Source organism: Condylura cristata, unplaced genomic scaffold (assembly GCF_000260355.1).
Source record: "Condylura cristata isolate star-nosed mole 26May11 unplaced genomic scaffold, ConCri1.0 scaffold00025, whole genome shotgun sequence".
NCBI classification, from domain to species: domain Eukaryota; kingdom Metazoa; phylum Chordata; class Mammalia; order Eulipotyphla; family Talpidae; genus Condylura; species Condylura cristata.
The window spans coordinates 2,815,169-2,833,069 of record NW_004567126.1 but is presented as its reverse complement, the minus strand read 5'-3'; the positions used below and the strand labels follow the sequence as shown (position 1 = coordinate 2,833,069).

At 33.0% G+C, this 17,901-nt stretch overlaps 1 protein-coding gene across 3 annotated transcripts in view; it reads right to left on the bottom strand.

The window, feature by feature from the left end:
* Positions 1-17,901, bottom strand: part of DYNC2H1 (dynein, cytoplasmic 2, heavy chain 1) — a 250,498-nt gene that overhangs the window by 29,680 nt on the left and 202,917 nt on the right. For all 3 annotated transcript variants that reach the window (XM_004689056.2, XM_004689057.2, XM_012729844.1), the window contains 3 exons: positions 12,794-12,910; positions 4,847-5,056; positions 426-515 (listed from right to left, as the gene is read on the bottom strand). In XM_004689056.2, the coding sequence (XP_004689113.1) occupies positions 426-515; positions 4,847-5,056; positions 12,794-12,910 (417 nt within the window). The remainder of the gene's footprint in view (positions 1-425; positions 516-4,846; positions 5,057-12,793; positions 12,911-17,901) is intronic.

Here is a 17,901-nt window from a genome sequence, read left to right as displayed (position 1 = left end):
TATATGAAGTAATAAATTACCCCAGCCATGCAATGACAGCATACAATGAATTTTAGAGCATTTCTAGTTTTCCCAAGGCCACTGATGAACTATTTGCCCTTCTTCCTTCTATCTTACCACTCTTTAAGCATGCATTAATGGCTCACAGCCAGGCATATATACACTGCATATTGAAAAATGAGTACATATATTACAGGAATCAGCTATACCTAAATTGTTTTTTCCTCTAAATTCTTGAAAATGATGGAAAGCTAAGAGAATATACTTTTTTAAAAAGAATAAAATCATAGATGACAATGAGAGATGAATATAATGTGCAAAAGCATATACTTAGTAGTTTGAGCAAAAAGGTTGTCAATATGTGCATCTACAACATGATGCTCTTGCAAGTTATGCAACATAATGGCTACATAATTTACTCTTACCTGGATTGCAAGGGCACGAGCTACAAGACCTCTAAGGTATTGCAAAGGATCTTCTGGACCTTCCCACTTGCTCTGCCACGTGAGAGGACACTGCAATTAAAAGGAGTCCAAATTAAGTTTATACAATATTCGTATGAAAGACATTTTAATGTTAGTATGATAAGGAAAATATTTTGGTGTAATTCACATTATATGTATCATAAATTCATTTCCTTAAGATGTCTGTTTTTCTTTGACTTTGACTGATTAAAATTGAATGATGTATAATTAATCTGTTTTGGTAAAAGATTTTTTTCCAAGCAAAATTCCTTGGAACAGTAAACAAATGAACATAAATTATTATATAGAAAATAGTAAACTGATATACCGTCCTTTCACACTCTGTTTTATGTGTTCCCTTCTGTAAAAAGGTTGCTCCTTTTCTGAGAGTTTATTACAGAAAGGGTTAAGTTGCCATAGTAGTCAGTTTCCAAGATGCTCCCAATAACTTCTACTCCTTGGTATTCCCGTCCTACCTGTCGTGAACTGGTCCCAGTGACTTGCTTTTATGGGAGTATGTGGCAAATACTTGGCTGAGATTAGGTTGCAAAACACTGTGCCTCAGAAGTGGCATCTTACCTGGCTTAGAAGGTTCATCACTAATCCTACTGGTGCAAACTTTTATCATGACAAAGCGATTATATGATTTTTCTTTATTAGTCTTTATTAAATAACTTAGTTAATAAAGTTATTTATTAACCACTTTATTAATAATAAATAAATTATTTATTAAACATTTCCTTATTAATAACTTCTTAATTAAATAATTTAGTCTGGTAAGTAGTGATGATTTTTTAAAAATGAACCCTAACATTTTCTTAGGATAACTTCTATTTAATTATGTTGTATTATCCATGTGTATATTTTGTTGGATTCAAGTTGTATCTGTTGAGAAGTTTATGTTCACAAAGAATATAAAAATTTTCATATATTATCTCTTTAAGCTTTATTATCAGGAAGTGCTGGTCTCACAGCAAAAGTAGAAAGTATTCTCAACTCTTCTATTTTATGGAAGAATTTACATAGAGTTGGTATTGTTTTCCTTAAATGTTTACTAGATTTCACTAGTGAATTCTAGAAACTGTCTTTGTAGGTATATTTTTTTAAAAATTCAACTTCCTTAATAAATACAGGCTATATTTTTCTTGGATAAGCTTGGTATTTTGCGCTGTTTAAGGGATTTGTACATTTAATATAAGTTGCTGAATTTATTAGCATAAGGTTAATAATATTCCTTATTGTCCTTTTAATATCTGTAGGAATCACAGTAATGGCCCTTTTATTATTATTAACTTCTGACTTCTCTATTTCCTGACCTCTCTTTTGGAATAACTGAGTAAGGATCATTTCAATCTTATGTCCTGTATGTTCATTATGCATACTCCAGTAGTAATTTTATTTGATGCTCTAGGCTTTATAGCACATATTTCTGACTAGCTACAATCTATCTTCAAGTGATAATGCATACAAATGTTAATAAAACTGCAAGTAATATTAATAAAACTTCATATAGAACAAGAGAGTCTTACACTGGTATACTTCCATTCACTAAATGAATGGAAAAAGACAAGTACAAGATAAAACTCTGGAATTAAAATCTCTGCTAAGAGGAGAAAGCATATTCTATTGCCCTGGCATCATGATAGTATTACAGGAAAAAGAAGGATTCCAAGAAACTAAAGAGTCTGGGTATATGTGGGCTCCTTTGTACATAGAGCACTAGAGACTTGCATATTTCAGTACATACACAATTAAATTTATAAGAGAAGCTAGAGATGTGGCAGTAGGGAAGCTCCATCCCAATGTTCTGCAGGCCTTCAGAGAGGAGCATATGGAGTTCAGTCCACATACAGCTCATAACTGACTCTATACCAGACTACTCCTTAGCTGCATTGTCAAATAAAACATTTGGTGAGAAACAAAGTGACAAGAACGCTGACCTAGTGAAACACAACATCTGGGCTACAGTATGGGCTCTGACACTTTACCAGCGTTAGTTTTCTATCCTAACTAAAAAGGGGATAGAGTGTGCAGCAAATTGAAAAGGCACTAAAAAAGGATCTATAACCAGTAGAGGGTCTTACAAAACATACAGTGCTATTTTTTTCTAATGGAAAATTATTCCATATTAATAATTATCATTTGTGGAAAAACAGTATACTAGTATGGACCTGTCTAAGCACTTACTTGTATGAAAGTAAGTTTTATGAGGGGACCTTTATAAAATGACGGGGTCTCAACCATTTTATAATATTAAGAAAATCTTTCTTCTCCCTCAAAGACCTGAAAGTCAATGGTGAAGGTGGTCACAGATGTTGAGAAAGGGGAACTGGAGATGGCAAAATGTGATGTGGCAGGGCCTACTGCCCTTTATGATAAAAATTCTGACTACAGAAAGAGCACTTGTCAAACCTTAGTATATATGACAAACATCTTAGGACTTGATAAAACAAAGGCAGGAAACAGAATTTCTCATAATATTTTGGAGTAGAGTCCACGAATTCATACTACCAGGTAGTCAGGTGCTGCTTATGCCAGTGGCCTGGAGATCCTACTTTCAAACACTTATAAAAAGGGCCACAACCAAGAAAGGAGAAAAATGAAAAACTGGTTAACAGAGTAAGTCTTAAAGTCATACAATAGGTTGTATGTGTGTGTGTTTTATTGTATTTTAATGTAATGAAATATCCTCCCTTCAATTTTCAAAGGTGTCACTGATTCAAAAAAGATTAAAAACCACTTGTCTGGAAATTTAAAGAGTTAGAACTCACTAGAATTCTTTTGTATTATAGACTCCCTGATTTAGCAAATTAAAAAGTCACTAATGTTTCCACCCAGAATGTTAGGGTATACTGAAATGTATAACCAATACATGTGCTGGCATTACACATCCTATTAATTTTTTTAAACAATATAATCCATTAATTTTGACAAAGTGACTACAATAAGTGATTACTTAATAAGAATAATGAAATTTGCTACTGTATCTTGTAAATTATGATTTAAGCACTATATCCTAATATATAAAAGAACAGTATTTTCTAATTTATTTAAGGACAAAGTATTATAAGTATTGTAACTTTTTACCAAAAAGGTTTTCAGCATATCATCAGAAACTGTTAATAATTCTGTTAACAGTTCTGTTAATAAAACTGTTATAATTCTCTAAAAGAAAATTCCTATACCAATCATGTCATAGTAAAGAAAATGTAAATTACTGAACTATCTCCAAAATTACATTAAATCATATCACTTAATATAGAACTTAACACATTTAAATGTAATATAAAATTAATTTTTAACTTGAAATAAACAGAACTAAATTCACAATTTTTGGCAAAACTTACTAGAAAGTTAATGTCAAAAGCTATTTTACAGCTCTTGTATTAGTGAAAAGCAGCTCTGTCTTATATGAGATTCAGCAGATATCCTGAAATATCACCAAAGACAGTATCTGAGATATAATTTAAACATATTTTAATCCTTCATAAGAATTCTTAACAAAATCATCTTCAGACAGATTATAAAAATATCAGTACTTCAAAAACAGTGATATTTCAGAGGTGTATTTCTTATTCAAAATGTAATATGGAACACTTAATAAATGAATAAGATTGACAGTTCATTAGCAGAGATAGCAATCTATATCTACAGAGGAAAAAACTATTAAAGATGCTTCATATTTTTGTTTCTACCTGACAGATTTGAAATATACAGATTTTGCTATCATATAAAATGGTACAAATATTCAGCAAGACACAGATTAATTTCCCTTTCTTCTGCTGAAAGCATCCCAATTTTTCATTGGGTAACCATTCTTCTCTTACTTAATATTTGCTACATAAGGGACTGAATCCATTCCCAGATCCTTGCCTACATATTTGGCTGGGGTTTTACATCCAAGAGCTTTACATTTCCTGCCCATAGAATTGGTATAGGAATAGACATAAAGCACATGCCACACTGGTTTGAATCAAAGGCATTTGCAAGAATCTTGTTTGGGTTACCAGGGAACATATATTCTTTCCTTTGTTCTTAGAGCTCAGAAGAAATAAATGTAGGATGCCACAACTTATAAGGAGGAAATACCCCAATGTGAAATAAAAATGGAGGATGTTGATAACACACTCACACAATTAGACAGGTAGATAGCATAAACTGAGATCCTGCTGACAATTTAAAGCTACTCTGTCAACTTAATGCTAGTTACCCGTAAATCATTCAGTTACATTAGCCAATTAGTTACTACGTGGCTTAAATTAATTTTCCTTGAATTTTTTTCTCTAACTCGGGAAACTGTAAGGTTCCCAACAAGGGTATACATGATAGAAGAGTCAGTTACATTAATAAGATAAAAATACATATTTCTAGTACTGGCTTACCTTTTGGTTCAATAGAGCACTTGCTAATTTTTGTACTTCTGAACTCAATAATGTAGTGCCTCTGATGACTTTGCTGAGAGCAGCAAGGGACTGATGAACACTTTGAACTAAGCGAATGGCATTAAACTGTTCGAGGACGATGAATGACAATATTGGAGATCCTTGTCGATCATTAGGAGGAGACACTTTCTGATGAATTAGGTTTGAATTCTAAAAGAATTACATACCATGTCACATTTACTGAAAAGGAACACAAATCACAGGTATGCTAATAATACTTCATAAGTTGTTAACACTGTTCATTTTACTATCTTATTTTGAATACTCATATTTTATAACAGAATTATCAAGTCTGTGAACATGTAGGAAATTTCAGAGTTTACTAAGATTTAAAGCAGTTTGGAGATGGAACTTGAGAGTAGGGAGTGGGGATTGAGAATAGTAACATTGAGAGAAGCAGCAAGGAGAGCAGAGAGATACACTATTACTCTAATACTTTCAAAGAGGCATGCATTGAAAAAACATGGTCTTTAATTCAACTTGAAAACATACATGCCTGTATATATGTTAGAAAACCACAAAATCTTGTACTCAAAGCCATTAGAGATTATATATCAGTATTTATTTCTAAACCTATACTTTACCTGAAGTTCAGGTACATGGAATTTTAGAGCTTCACAAATTCAGGAAAAACTCCAGAACACCAATTGTTTCTAAACAGCATATATGGTTAGAAGGAACATAGTTCACCTTCAATAAACTGTCTTGAAAATTGTCAAAGAACTATCAAGATAAATCTGGGAAGTTCTGTTATCTTACCTGCTACCCATTATCCTAATTTCATCTTAATTTTCTCTATGTTTCTCCGTGAGTATCTAGTTAAGGATCCCTTTACTTTATTCTAATGTAGTCACATTCTACCAGAATACACTGATGATCTAAAATGGGTATTATCATTAAACTAATGATTTATCATTTATTTTTTATTTATTTATTTATTCATACAGAACTGGGGTACAGGCCAGAGGCTCAGGGGCGGTGAGAGGCTTCACCAGAGACAGAGTGGGGAGCAGAACAGGCAGATCGATGAAGTACACTGCTGAGGGAAGCAGTGGGCGGGCCAGGAGAGGTCTGGCTCGCCATGTGGTCTCCTCCGGGGCAGGCAGCAGGCGGGAATTGAACTCATGCGGAAGTGGCTTCAGATTCTCAGTGCTGCGCTTTAACCGGCTGCGCCACCAGGGAGGGCCATGATTTATCATTTAAATCAAGATATCCTTTAAATAATGATTTATCATTAAATTAATGATAAATGTTATGACATAATATCACTTCTGAAGGCATCTCAAATTTGTGTATTTTTATTTCTACTACTGCTATATTTAAAATATTAGACCCACTGAAATAATTTTCTCTTTTTTTTTTTTTTTCATATCATTCTTCACTTTGCATTTTTTTCATCTCAACTATAATCCCCATGGACTTCCCACCACCAATTCACCCATGTGCCATCACCATAGTCCCGTGTTCACCCCAGTTTTATCCTATCCACCCACATGGAATGTCTCTGGTTTATAGTTCTTTGTTGATTTTCATTTTTACTTTATTAAATTGCTTTCTTTTTTCTGATCCCTTATACTTCCACTATGAGTGAAACCATCCTATATTTTTCTTTTTCTTTCTAGATTATTTACCTAAGCATGATCCCTTCCAGTTCCATCTATGTTGACCTAAAAGGCATGAGTTTATCTCTTTTTTGATTGCTAAGTAATATTCCATTTGTGTGTGTGTGTGTGTGTGTGTGTGCGCGCGTACCACATCTTCTTGATCCAGTCATCTATTTTGGGGAATTTTATTTAATTCCACATCTTCCCTATTGTAAGTAGGCAACAATAAACATAGGGGTACAGGTGTCCTTTAGAATTAATATTTTTTTGACCTTAAGGTAGATACCTAGGAGTGGGATTGCTGGATCATATGGATCCTTTTTTAGTAATTTGAGAAACCTCCAAATAGCTTTCCATAGTGGTTGTACCAGTTAGCTTTCTCACCAGCCCACTAAAATAATGTTTGAGACACACATACGCCACTAAATAATTGGTGGTAAAACCATAACTGTATACACATGAAGTAAAAGGTATTATTATGAACAATTAAAATCATTGCTCTCAAATTTGAAATTGATTTAACTATCTGAACTAGAGTATACAATAAATAATACATATGGTGCCCTCCCTGGTGGCAACAACAGGTTAGGATGCAACACTGCAAGCCAGCCACAGCCACTTCAGTGCGAGTTTTATCCTGGCCATGGAGGTGATCCACATGGCACAGCAGACCTCTCCTGACCCCACCGGCTGTTCCCCTCAGCAGTGTACTTCTTTGATCTGCCTGTTTTGCTCCCCACTCTGTATCTGGTGAGTCCTCTCACCACCCCTGCATCTCTGGCCTGTATCCCATTTCTGTATGCATAAATAAATAAATCTAAAAAAAATAAGTTCTTAAAAAGAACAATAAATAATACATATCTATGCTAACATTAACTAATAAAACTAAAGTAATATTTGGATTTTATAAGTCCCATAATGTTTTATATTAAAAACCGCATTCCTGAAGTGATATGATATTTAAATATTTTTCAATCTCATAATGATCAAGGTTACCAAATAAAAATTAAAAATCTACTTTTTCATTTTCTATAAGTTGATGAGAAAAATTTTTACCATATATGCTGTTAGAATATGAATACCCAAACATAGATCATTCAAGCAAATTCCATTTATCTATTATTCAGGATAAACTTACAGTGCTAAGCTTTTTATTTAATAAGAAATAAACTTTTTATTTAATAAGTAATATTGTAGGAGAATATTACTTCAATAGTATCTTAATTCAAATACAGTTCAAATAAGTATCAGCTAAAGCTGTTCAGTAAATAAAAATACAAATTGGATTTTAACACTTAATATGAAGAAAGGATATAAAAGATCACATTAATATTTTTATATGAAAAAAGGATGTAAAACATCATATTAATATTTTATACTGATAACATGCAGAAATGCTAATATTTTGGTTGTACTATGTTAAATAAAATATACTATTAAAGTGAATTTTACTTGTTTATTCCTACATATTAAAGTTACATATCAGCTTCTGTTGTGTTTCACACTATATTTCTATCTCATTGTCAAGAAAGATGCTGTAAGTTCAAGAAGGAAATTCAAGAAGGGAAAAGAATTTGGTTAATGAAAGGTGAAAAAAAACTGAAGAAAAATATGAATATTAAGGTAAAACTGCAGTACATAAGCTCAGAAATTAATAAGAAAAAATGAGACAGAAGCCAGCAAGTATACTATAATACATCTCCTATAGGTCTTCACAAAATTTTAATAAAAAATTAATGCAAAATAACTCCAATCCTAAAAATAAATGTAATTTTATACATTGAAAAAGGATATATGACAGGGAAGATTTGTAACAATGATAATATGTTAGATAGTTACATAATCTAAGACAAAAAAAACCTCAAGTATTGTTTCTACATTGAACATAACTAAAATGTAATTTTATACATTGAAAAAGGATATATGACAGGGAAGATTTGTAACAATGATAATATGTTAGATAGTTACATAATCTAAGACCAAAAAAATTGTATTGTTTCTACATTGAACATAACTAAAATCAAGTGTATTATACCTATACACAGCATGATTTTTTGTGAAACCATAGGAGGGAAACAGTCTTATCTTTATTCACCTGAGTGAGATTAGTACCCATTACTGATAACAAATCCTGAGCTTCTTCCTGAGGAGCAAAGGTGAACCTTACATCGAACACCCCAACCTTTCAAGACTTGTCCCTGAGATATGTGCCCTCAAAATACCTAACTATGAAAATCAGGATTTACCACCGGACACCCGTAAAACTTTAGCTATTTACGCATTACTTGGACACACACCTACCACAGGGCCCAGCATGAAGCAGTGGGTCATGTTCAGACTCACAGGAAAGGAGGTCCACCTGCTTATATAAAATGGCAGGCATCTAATTAACAAAGACTTCCAGGAGTCTGCTGGAATGTTCTCCAAGTAGGAGATGTACATACCCCCTTCACAGGGGCCCCCATGTACTCTAAAAATCAAAACACTGGGATCTCTGGAAAAGATGAGCGCTTTGGTATGCCTCTGGAATCCCCATTCTTGTGCCAGCAGCACCCAAGGGACATCCTAGGTCATCTGGCTCTGCAGGCCCAGGGACTGTGTTCCTGTGGTAGATTATGAGTGATTTGGTGATAGGTGCACTAAGGTAACTATAAATGAAAGAGTGGGGTGAGGGGGTGGGGAGGAAGGGGGCTTTTGTAAGTCTGAAATATCAACAACAATGTAAGTCAGTGTTACCTCAATTAAAAAAAATGAAGATTTGCAATATAAACAACCAATAAATGATAAAGGTAATATAAAAAGCTATGAAACAGAAAATCTAATGGAGGAATAAATCAGTAAATGGGGCAATAGGAAAAGAGAAATAATGTGCAAGAAAAAAAGAGAAATGAGAGCTATACATTAGGAATGGCAACAAGGATTACAAAAGGCGACATCAGGATTATATTGTATATATTGAAGAAGGTCAAGAGAAGAAGGGAACAGAAAGCTTATGGAAAAAGTAAGCTTTCTCAGCAGTGTATTTTGTCAATCTGCCTGTTCTGCTCCCCACTCTGTCTCTGGTGAATTCTTTCACTACCCCTGCATTTCTGGTCTGTACCCCAGTTTTGTATGCTTAAATAGATAAATCTTAGAAAGAAAGAAATTTCCACAATCTGGGAAGAACAGACTATCCAACAACATGAAGTTAACATGGTTATTTAATAGCAGAAACTAACACCAAGTAAACAGTAATGAAATTACCAAGATATAGAGGTGACTAGGGGAAGAAAACAGGTAACTCACAAATGTTTTCTCATAAGGCCTTCATCACAATTCTCAGTGTCAGAAACTCTAAGGTCAGGACAGAATGGAATGACAACAAATATTCAAAGATAGTTCCCCAAAAGTGAGTATATCAAAGAGTACACATTTGGTGATAAGAGCTGTCTCTTGCAATTTCACAGATGTTCTTTTTTTTTTTTTTAAAGATTTATTTATTTATTCGTACAGAACTGGGATACAGGCCAGAGATGAAGAGGGTGAGAGGATTCACCAGGGACAGAGTGGGGAACAGAACAGGAGGCAGATAGATGAAGTACACTGCTGAGGGGAGCAGCGGGTGGGTCAGGAGAGGTCTGCTGGGCCATGTGGTCACCTCAGGGGCAGGTAGGGATCGAACTCATGCGGAAGTGGCTTAAGCTTCTTAGTGCAGTGCTTTAACCCTCTGTGCCACCAGGGAGGGCCTCACAGATGTTCTTTAAAGGTACTAACAGGACCCAGGGCACAGTCACTAAAAATATGACACTTTGCTATATTAAAATTTTTGAACTGAAGGATTCTGAGAAACAGGTGGTGTAAGAAGGATTCTGGCCTTTCTTTGAATCAAGCTTAAGACCCTTAGGTGAGAAATACCCTCCTGACACTGGGAGGAAAGGAACATCCTTAGCATGAAGATAGAGGGATGTGAGAAGAATCTGAACAAATTAGCTGTGCCTATACTCACCACATTCCTCTCAGGTCCTATCATATATTCCTAAAACTTTCCACTCTTCCTCAAATCTGGCATTAAAAATAATCAGCTTTAATGCCCTCTTTAGGTTTACATTTAGTTACAAAATTTTCTACATCATATAGAGTTTTTATTAGTATGTATTTTTATGCTATTAATCTGTATTTTTTAAAAAAATACAGCCAATGATCTGGAATATAGAAGGAAAAAAGCTATTAACCTCCCCCATACTACAAAGTTGCCTGCCTTGATTTCTTGTGAAATTCAGAAATATAAGTTGCAGGTAGAGGCCGGATCTCACATGGGTACAAATAACACATCCAAATCAAATGAAGACGTAGAGAATAGAAAATACAAAGTAAAAAAAAAAAAAAAAAGTGACAAGATTTTAGAGCAGATATCAGTCTACTCAAACTCTGGACATTGGGGCAAAGAAGTAGCTTAAATTTCAGAGGGAAAAGGAGTTTCCAACAGATACTTAAGACTTTTTCCACATGATCTTCACAATGATAAAGATTTTTAAAATTTATGTATTCATTCATTTTTTTCTTATAATGTTTGCCTTCTTTTCTTACATGTAGTCCTCATAGCATTTCTACCCCTAGTTCACCCATGCACCATCTCCATATAATCCCTTTGCTCTTCCTGCCCTCTTTTTGATCCCTTTCCCTCCACCTCCCCTACAGAATGTCTGATTTATAGCTGTCTACTTTTGTTTTTGCCTTGATCCCATATGTTCCTCCTGAGATGAAAAAATGCATAAAATGAAGAATGATGTAAAAATATAAGTTTATACTAATATAAATATACAATAAAATACATAATATAAATATATAAAAATAATATATTCATATAATATATATTAAATATAAATATATATATGAATATGTGGAAGTATATGTGTATGTTTTAAGAATTTCATGGACCTCAAAAATCATTATTACCTTAAAAAAGAAAAAGTTCAAAATAACCAATGTTTTTTAAAAAAAGAAAACAGTTATAAGAAACTGAGTATTGAAAAAGAGAACATTACTAAATATCAAAATAAGGAATGAACTACAACAGGAATAAAAGTTTGTGATATATGTGGGTATTAAAGCTTATCAAATGTTAGTTTAAGAATTTGCATGAAGAGTGGCGGTCAGGGTTCTGACCTCACAATTAGGCTATGTACACTGTGATTATCGAATGGCTCAGGTAAAACATGGGGTTAGGATGGAAGGGGATTTTCTAATTTTGCCTCAGGCTTTATATAAAGCATTAGCAGTATGCTGATACGAACAAAGTTGGCAATTTTAATTAGTTGAAGTTAATTAGTTGTTTTTATTGAGCGTTCAGACATTTGTTGAAACTAAGGCATGATATTTCAAAAATTACAATAAAATACTAAGGTCTGAGGATTTTGAAATTTTGAGAGTTTTAACCATTGTTACAGATTCTAAAATAAATCTAATTTCACTTCCCTTCTTGAAGAGAGACAGAATTTTTATGTAGAGATTTTTATAGTATTACTCAACATATGAATTGCAAAGGAATGTATCTTAATTCCAAAGAACAAACCCATATTCAGTAAGACTAGGAATCATGTGTTAGCTTTGGGTAGTGAACAAGCAACTAATTTATTGTAATCTGTAAAATTACAATTTTACCATGTAAAGGCAAGTTCAGTACACTCGATGTTTTTTGCCAGCCCTCTGATTCCTTTAAAATATTATACCGCTAGGCCCTCCCTGGTGGTGCAGCGGGTTAAAGCACAGCACTAAGAAGTTAAAGCCACTTCCACATGAGTTCCATTCCCACCTGCCCTGAGGAGATCCACATGGTGAGGCAGACCTCTCCTGATCTGCCCGCTGCTTCCCTCAGCAGTGTACTTCATTGATCTGCCTGTTCTGCTCCCCTCTCTGTCTCTGGTGAATCCTCTCACCTTCCACATCTTTGGCCTGTACCCTAGTTTCATATGAATAAATAAATAAATCTTTAAAAAAATATACATTATACCTCTAATAGCAGTCATTGATCTTACAGAAAGATGAAATAAAAGGTGAGGCGTGAGTAAAATACAGAGCAGATATATGATAACAAGACACATGACAGGAGAAGACATTACACCAGTGGTCCTGCCACTGGAATGATCGACTTGCATTACTATATTTCTTCTAGTTTTTCCAGTATATTGAATATATTTAAGAGCAGAATAATAAAATTAAATTACCAACATGGATAATTTGGGCATAAAATCTGAAAGGTGAATAGGGAACACGGGTACAAAATAGGAATATTAGCACTACTAACCTGGTTTAGTTTCTTCCACAGATTGAGGACAGGAGAAAGTTCATTAGACCAAATTTCTCTATCAAATTTGCAACCAGCTGTTACCGATCTGCCCAAGATCCTCAACTGTGAAATAACCTGAATGTAAGAAAAGAGAATAACTTCAGACAGAGAAATAGCATAGACAAAAAAGCCATATTTTTTCATAAAAATAAAGGCTTGATCTATTATAAATAGGTCTTAATCCACCAAGGGTATTCAATTGGCTTAATATTTTACTGATTCATCTAATCAATTAAACAAAAGAACTTAAAACTGAAACTATGAAAAAACATCTGCAGTGTGTAATTTGAAAGCTACTTTTTTAGCCAAAAAAACCTCTAATTATCCAGTACCAATAGGCTTTTTGTGTGTACTTGCTCATTTTAAATACAAAATATTTTACATTTTAAATTTCATAATTTAAGATGCTCACAAATTAAAGAAATTTTTTTGAAAAAGTTAAATTGTGGGAGAGAGAACAAGTAACAAACTGTAAAGCATTAAAATTACAACTACATAATATCAGTTGGCAAATATTGACATAAACCTAGGTTTTTAAGCTTTGTTAAAACTGTCATCTTAAGTTGTCAATCCTAAAGACTCAGAGGAAGTATAGATCAATTATTTGAACTGAGGTAAGGTAAATAATTATTCCCCATTTACGAATTTCACTTCTAAACTTATTTGTTATCACCCTCATTACCATTATTCTCATAAAACCTAATAGACTCTTGTGAAACATTGTAAAGACTTCCTTTTCAATAATTATTTACTATGAATGATCTAGAGTATTAATATATTAAATTACACTACAGATTTTAAATTTTCTATTACAGATTATAAACAAAATATTAAAACTGTTATCTTAATCTTTGTCTGAATTTTCTATTACAGATTATAAACAAAATATTAAAACTGCTTTCTTAATCTTTGTCTCACATAATCAAAAAAACAAGCATAGGTTTCCTTAGCTAGTATTTTAAAACATCAACATTTGCAGTATGTTGACTACTTTTCTGTTATACTTCTTGAGAGATGTAACATTTTCCACCTTTTAACAGATTGGGTTATGTATCATAATTTGTATGGCCCCTGTATTACTGTAGTAAAGTTTCTCATAAAATAAGGGTCATAAGTCTTTCACTACTTAATTGCTAAACAACTACAATCATGCTGTTAAACTGAAGTTACTTCTAGAGCTTTTGATTGATTTTCTCATCTTGAAAAAACTGTAGTGATTCAGTGTTTCATTTTCTTTGTTTTTTTCTGATAAATTATTTCATTTGCTCTAGCTGAACCCTAAAACAGCACCTAATTTATCAGTTCTGCTAGACTACAGAACATCACTAGTTTGTAGTCAGAAGAAGTGCTATTTTAACTCCAGTAATATTTGCTATCACTTATTTGTGTTTTAAATTTGTCAAACATGACAGAAAACAAATAAGAATGCAAATTTTAAAAAGTTCAAATTTTTTATACATGATGTTAAAACTATTTTAAGAACAGAATGTCTACCAGCCTGAAAGGGCATATTTTCTCTTGTAGAAAACAACATGTGAAGCTTGCTTTTAAAAATAACACTATGGTGTATTATAACTTTTAATGAGCAAAGTAATAAAAAGGGAATTCAAATATATAAGCATAATATTTTCTAAAATGAGCCTAAGATTGTAATTTATAACACTGGACTATAATTAAAATTAATCTTTTACAAAGGAAAGAAAAAAATGTCTTTCATGTTCATGTTTTAAATCAATTGAAAACATTTTTTTCCAGTAATATTGCTTTAAAACAGTCCAAAGAGGAATGAAATTTATTATTAGCATTCACATCCATGTTCTATCCATAATAAACACTTGCATATGCCATTGGTGTTCTTTGGAGGATCTATAAGATTGTGAGGATGTTATAAAATTGCGAGGTGTTGTCACTTCTATTCTAATTGTCCTCATTCTTAGACCACTGAGTGATATTTCAGGAATATCTTTTGCTTCTCCTAAGCATCTGGTTTGTTTTCATTTTAAGATACTAAATCTTAGACAAATTGTGTTCCCCTTTGTCTTCTGGATATTTTGAAGTACACAGAGGAATAGTTTTATAATAATATCAACATCATAGAACTTTAGAGGACGACTTTTTTTTTAACCTGCTTATGGCATGAACTGCTTCCATAGTTTTATTTATTTTTTGTCTATCTTAATTTTCTCTTTGATTGATTTCCTTAACTATTGATTTTACCCTAGTAGTGTCATTTCTAATGTTATAAGTTGACTCTAGTAAATGTTCCTTGGAATGAGGAGGAATATAGATTTTAAAGATAAACATTTTCTGGAGTGTACTAGCAAAGAGAAAGAAATGAAGATATCAAAGCTAGAAAGGAAAAAGTAAAATGGTCTCCATTAGTACAAAAGATTTAAAAGTAGAGAATTCTAAAAACTCTAATAAACTATAAGATCTAATCAATGAAGTCATTAAAGTTGTCGGACATAAAAATTAAACCATAATTTCTATACAAAAACAATAAGATTTCTGAAAAAGAAAATTAATCCGATTTGCAATAGCATCAAAAACAAAAGAATACTTGGAAATAAACTGAGGGGATGAGAGATCTTTATGATGAAAACTGTAAGCCACTGAGGAAAGAATCTGAAAAAGACACAAAAAATATGAAAGGCATCCAATGTTTATGGAGTCAAAGAAGTTATATTATTAAAATGTCAATACTATGAGAAGTCACTCATATATAATCCTTATCAAGGTTCCAATAGCATGTTTCACAGAAGTAGAAAAACACTCCAACAAATGTTTATATGGAGCCATTAAAAAACCCAAATAATCAAGCAAATCCTGAAAATGAAGAAATACATGTCCTGATTTCAAACTGTACTATAAAGCTATGTCATAATAATCGTATGGTACTTGACACAAGTTATGCAACGTCTATCGTCCGGCAGATTCCGGGTAGATCGGGAGAAGCTCTGAAAAATCAGATTTTCCACTGCTAACTTATGTTATGACCTCCCTTTTTTGTGTAATCATAATATCAAAATATTCTGAGCAACCTTCAGTTTACAACTGGATTGCCTCAACCTCAGAAGGTGCTACCTGGCCCTGACAAGCAAGTACTACACCAGGGTGAGAAATTTCTCTTGAAGTCAAAAGTCATTAAACAACTGGCTGATTAATAAAAACAAATGGCTGTTCCTGCAATGTCTCTCATTGCCAGATGGTGGAAAACTCAAATCTTATCACTCTATCTCACACAGCCTTCTATTCAGTTTCTAAATAACCACTCAAGCTTTCTACTATCTAGTATTTGGATATGGAAATTCACCCAAGTTGCCTATGCAGAGTAATCAGGTTTTAGGGACTTTATTTTGGTTAATCTTCACTGTTGTAAATATAGTAATATTAGTCTTAAACTTTGTGAATCTATGTACTTGTTTTAACCTTGATAGATTGATTTTAAAAATGTTATAATCTCAACTAAAGGTCAAAACGACCCCAGACTATTCTCAACAAAAAGGTGATTGTGATCTCAGCCCATTTCATATGCTAATGTCCTCCCTCTGCCTGCCTGAACTGTATAAAATAAACCTCTGCTAAAGGCAGAGCAGGAAGACTTGCACCCAACTTCCATTCCCCCGTGTCTTCCTCGCCCCCGCTCCCCTTTTTCCCCTTTTCCCCCTTTTTCTAGGAATCTCTGCTCGCTGACGCCATTCCCATCTTAAGACCCTGCCTGTTCTGCTCTCCCAATAGTCCGTGATCGGGGACAAAGTCTCCAACAGGTACTCACATAAAAATAAATACCAATGGTATACAGATCTTGGTCCATGATTAAATCTAAGCATAGCTCCCTAACTTATTTGAAAAAAAAAAAAAAAAAGTCAAGAATACTCAATAAATGGTTCTAGAATAATTGGATATTTACCTATGAAGGAAAAATATATATTTTTATATTATACTACCTATAAAGTATAAGTCTAAGTGCTTTAAAGACTAAAATATAAGACTTGAAAGCAAGTAACAGATAAAAACAAGAATAAACTTCTTGACAAACACCTTGGTGATAATTTTTTTTGGTATTACACCTAAAATACAAGCAACAGAATGAAAAACAAATGGGACTACATTAAACTAAAAAGCATATATACACACAACCACCAAAAAGCAAAGAAAAATCAAAGACAAATGGGCCCAATTAGGAAGGTTTTTACAAATAATCTATCTGGTAAAAGGTACAATTCAATGCACATAACTAACTCATATAACTCAATAATTAAAAAAAAAAAAGCTCATTAAAATATGTGCAAAGAAAATGAACAAACTTTCTCCAAAGAAGATATAAGACTGACAAATATATTTAAAAATGCTAACTATCATTACATCATTCTTTATTTTGTATATTTTCTCTATCTTGGTCCATGGACTTCTCACCACCAATTCACCCATGTGCTATCACCATAGTCTCTTGTGCTTTTCCCACCCCAGTTTTGCTCCTATTCCCCTCTCCACCCCCATAAAACACCTCTGGTTTATTTTTGTTTATTGTTTTTCATTTTTACTTCATTACAATTCCTCCCCTCCCCCTTATCCCTTATGTTCCTGCTATCCTGCTATGAATGAAACCATCTGTATTTCTCTTTTCCTTTCTGCCTTATACACTAAGCATGATCCTTTCCAGCACCATGCACAACACTAACAATGTGAATAAAAGCAGTTTTCAAATACTGGCATCACCGGAAGTAATAGGTTAATCACTTCATTATAAAGCATATATAATGGTGTTTTATTTATAACCTCGGTTAATACTAAATAAATAAGACCTGGAATTAATCATTAAATTAAATGAAATGTTCGTATTCATCTCTGCCTTGAGGAGATGTAATTAAGATGCTTTGTTGAACTTTGTATAATTAGTGACTCAATAACCCTACTTACTGAGGGTAAAATTATACTTTTGTTATTTTTGGAAGTATAAATAAGACAGATATAAATATATAAATACATATTATATATAAACACCACTCATACACATATGAGACTTCATGTACCCTAATTGTTTTTAATCTTTTTTTTTTTTTTTT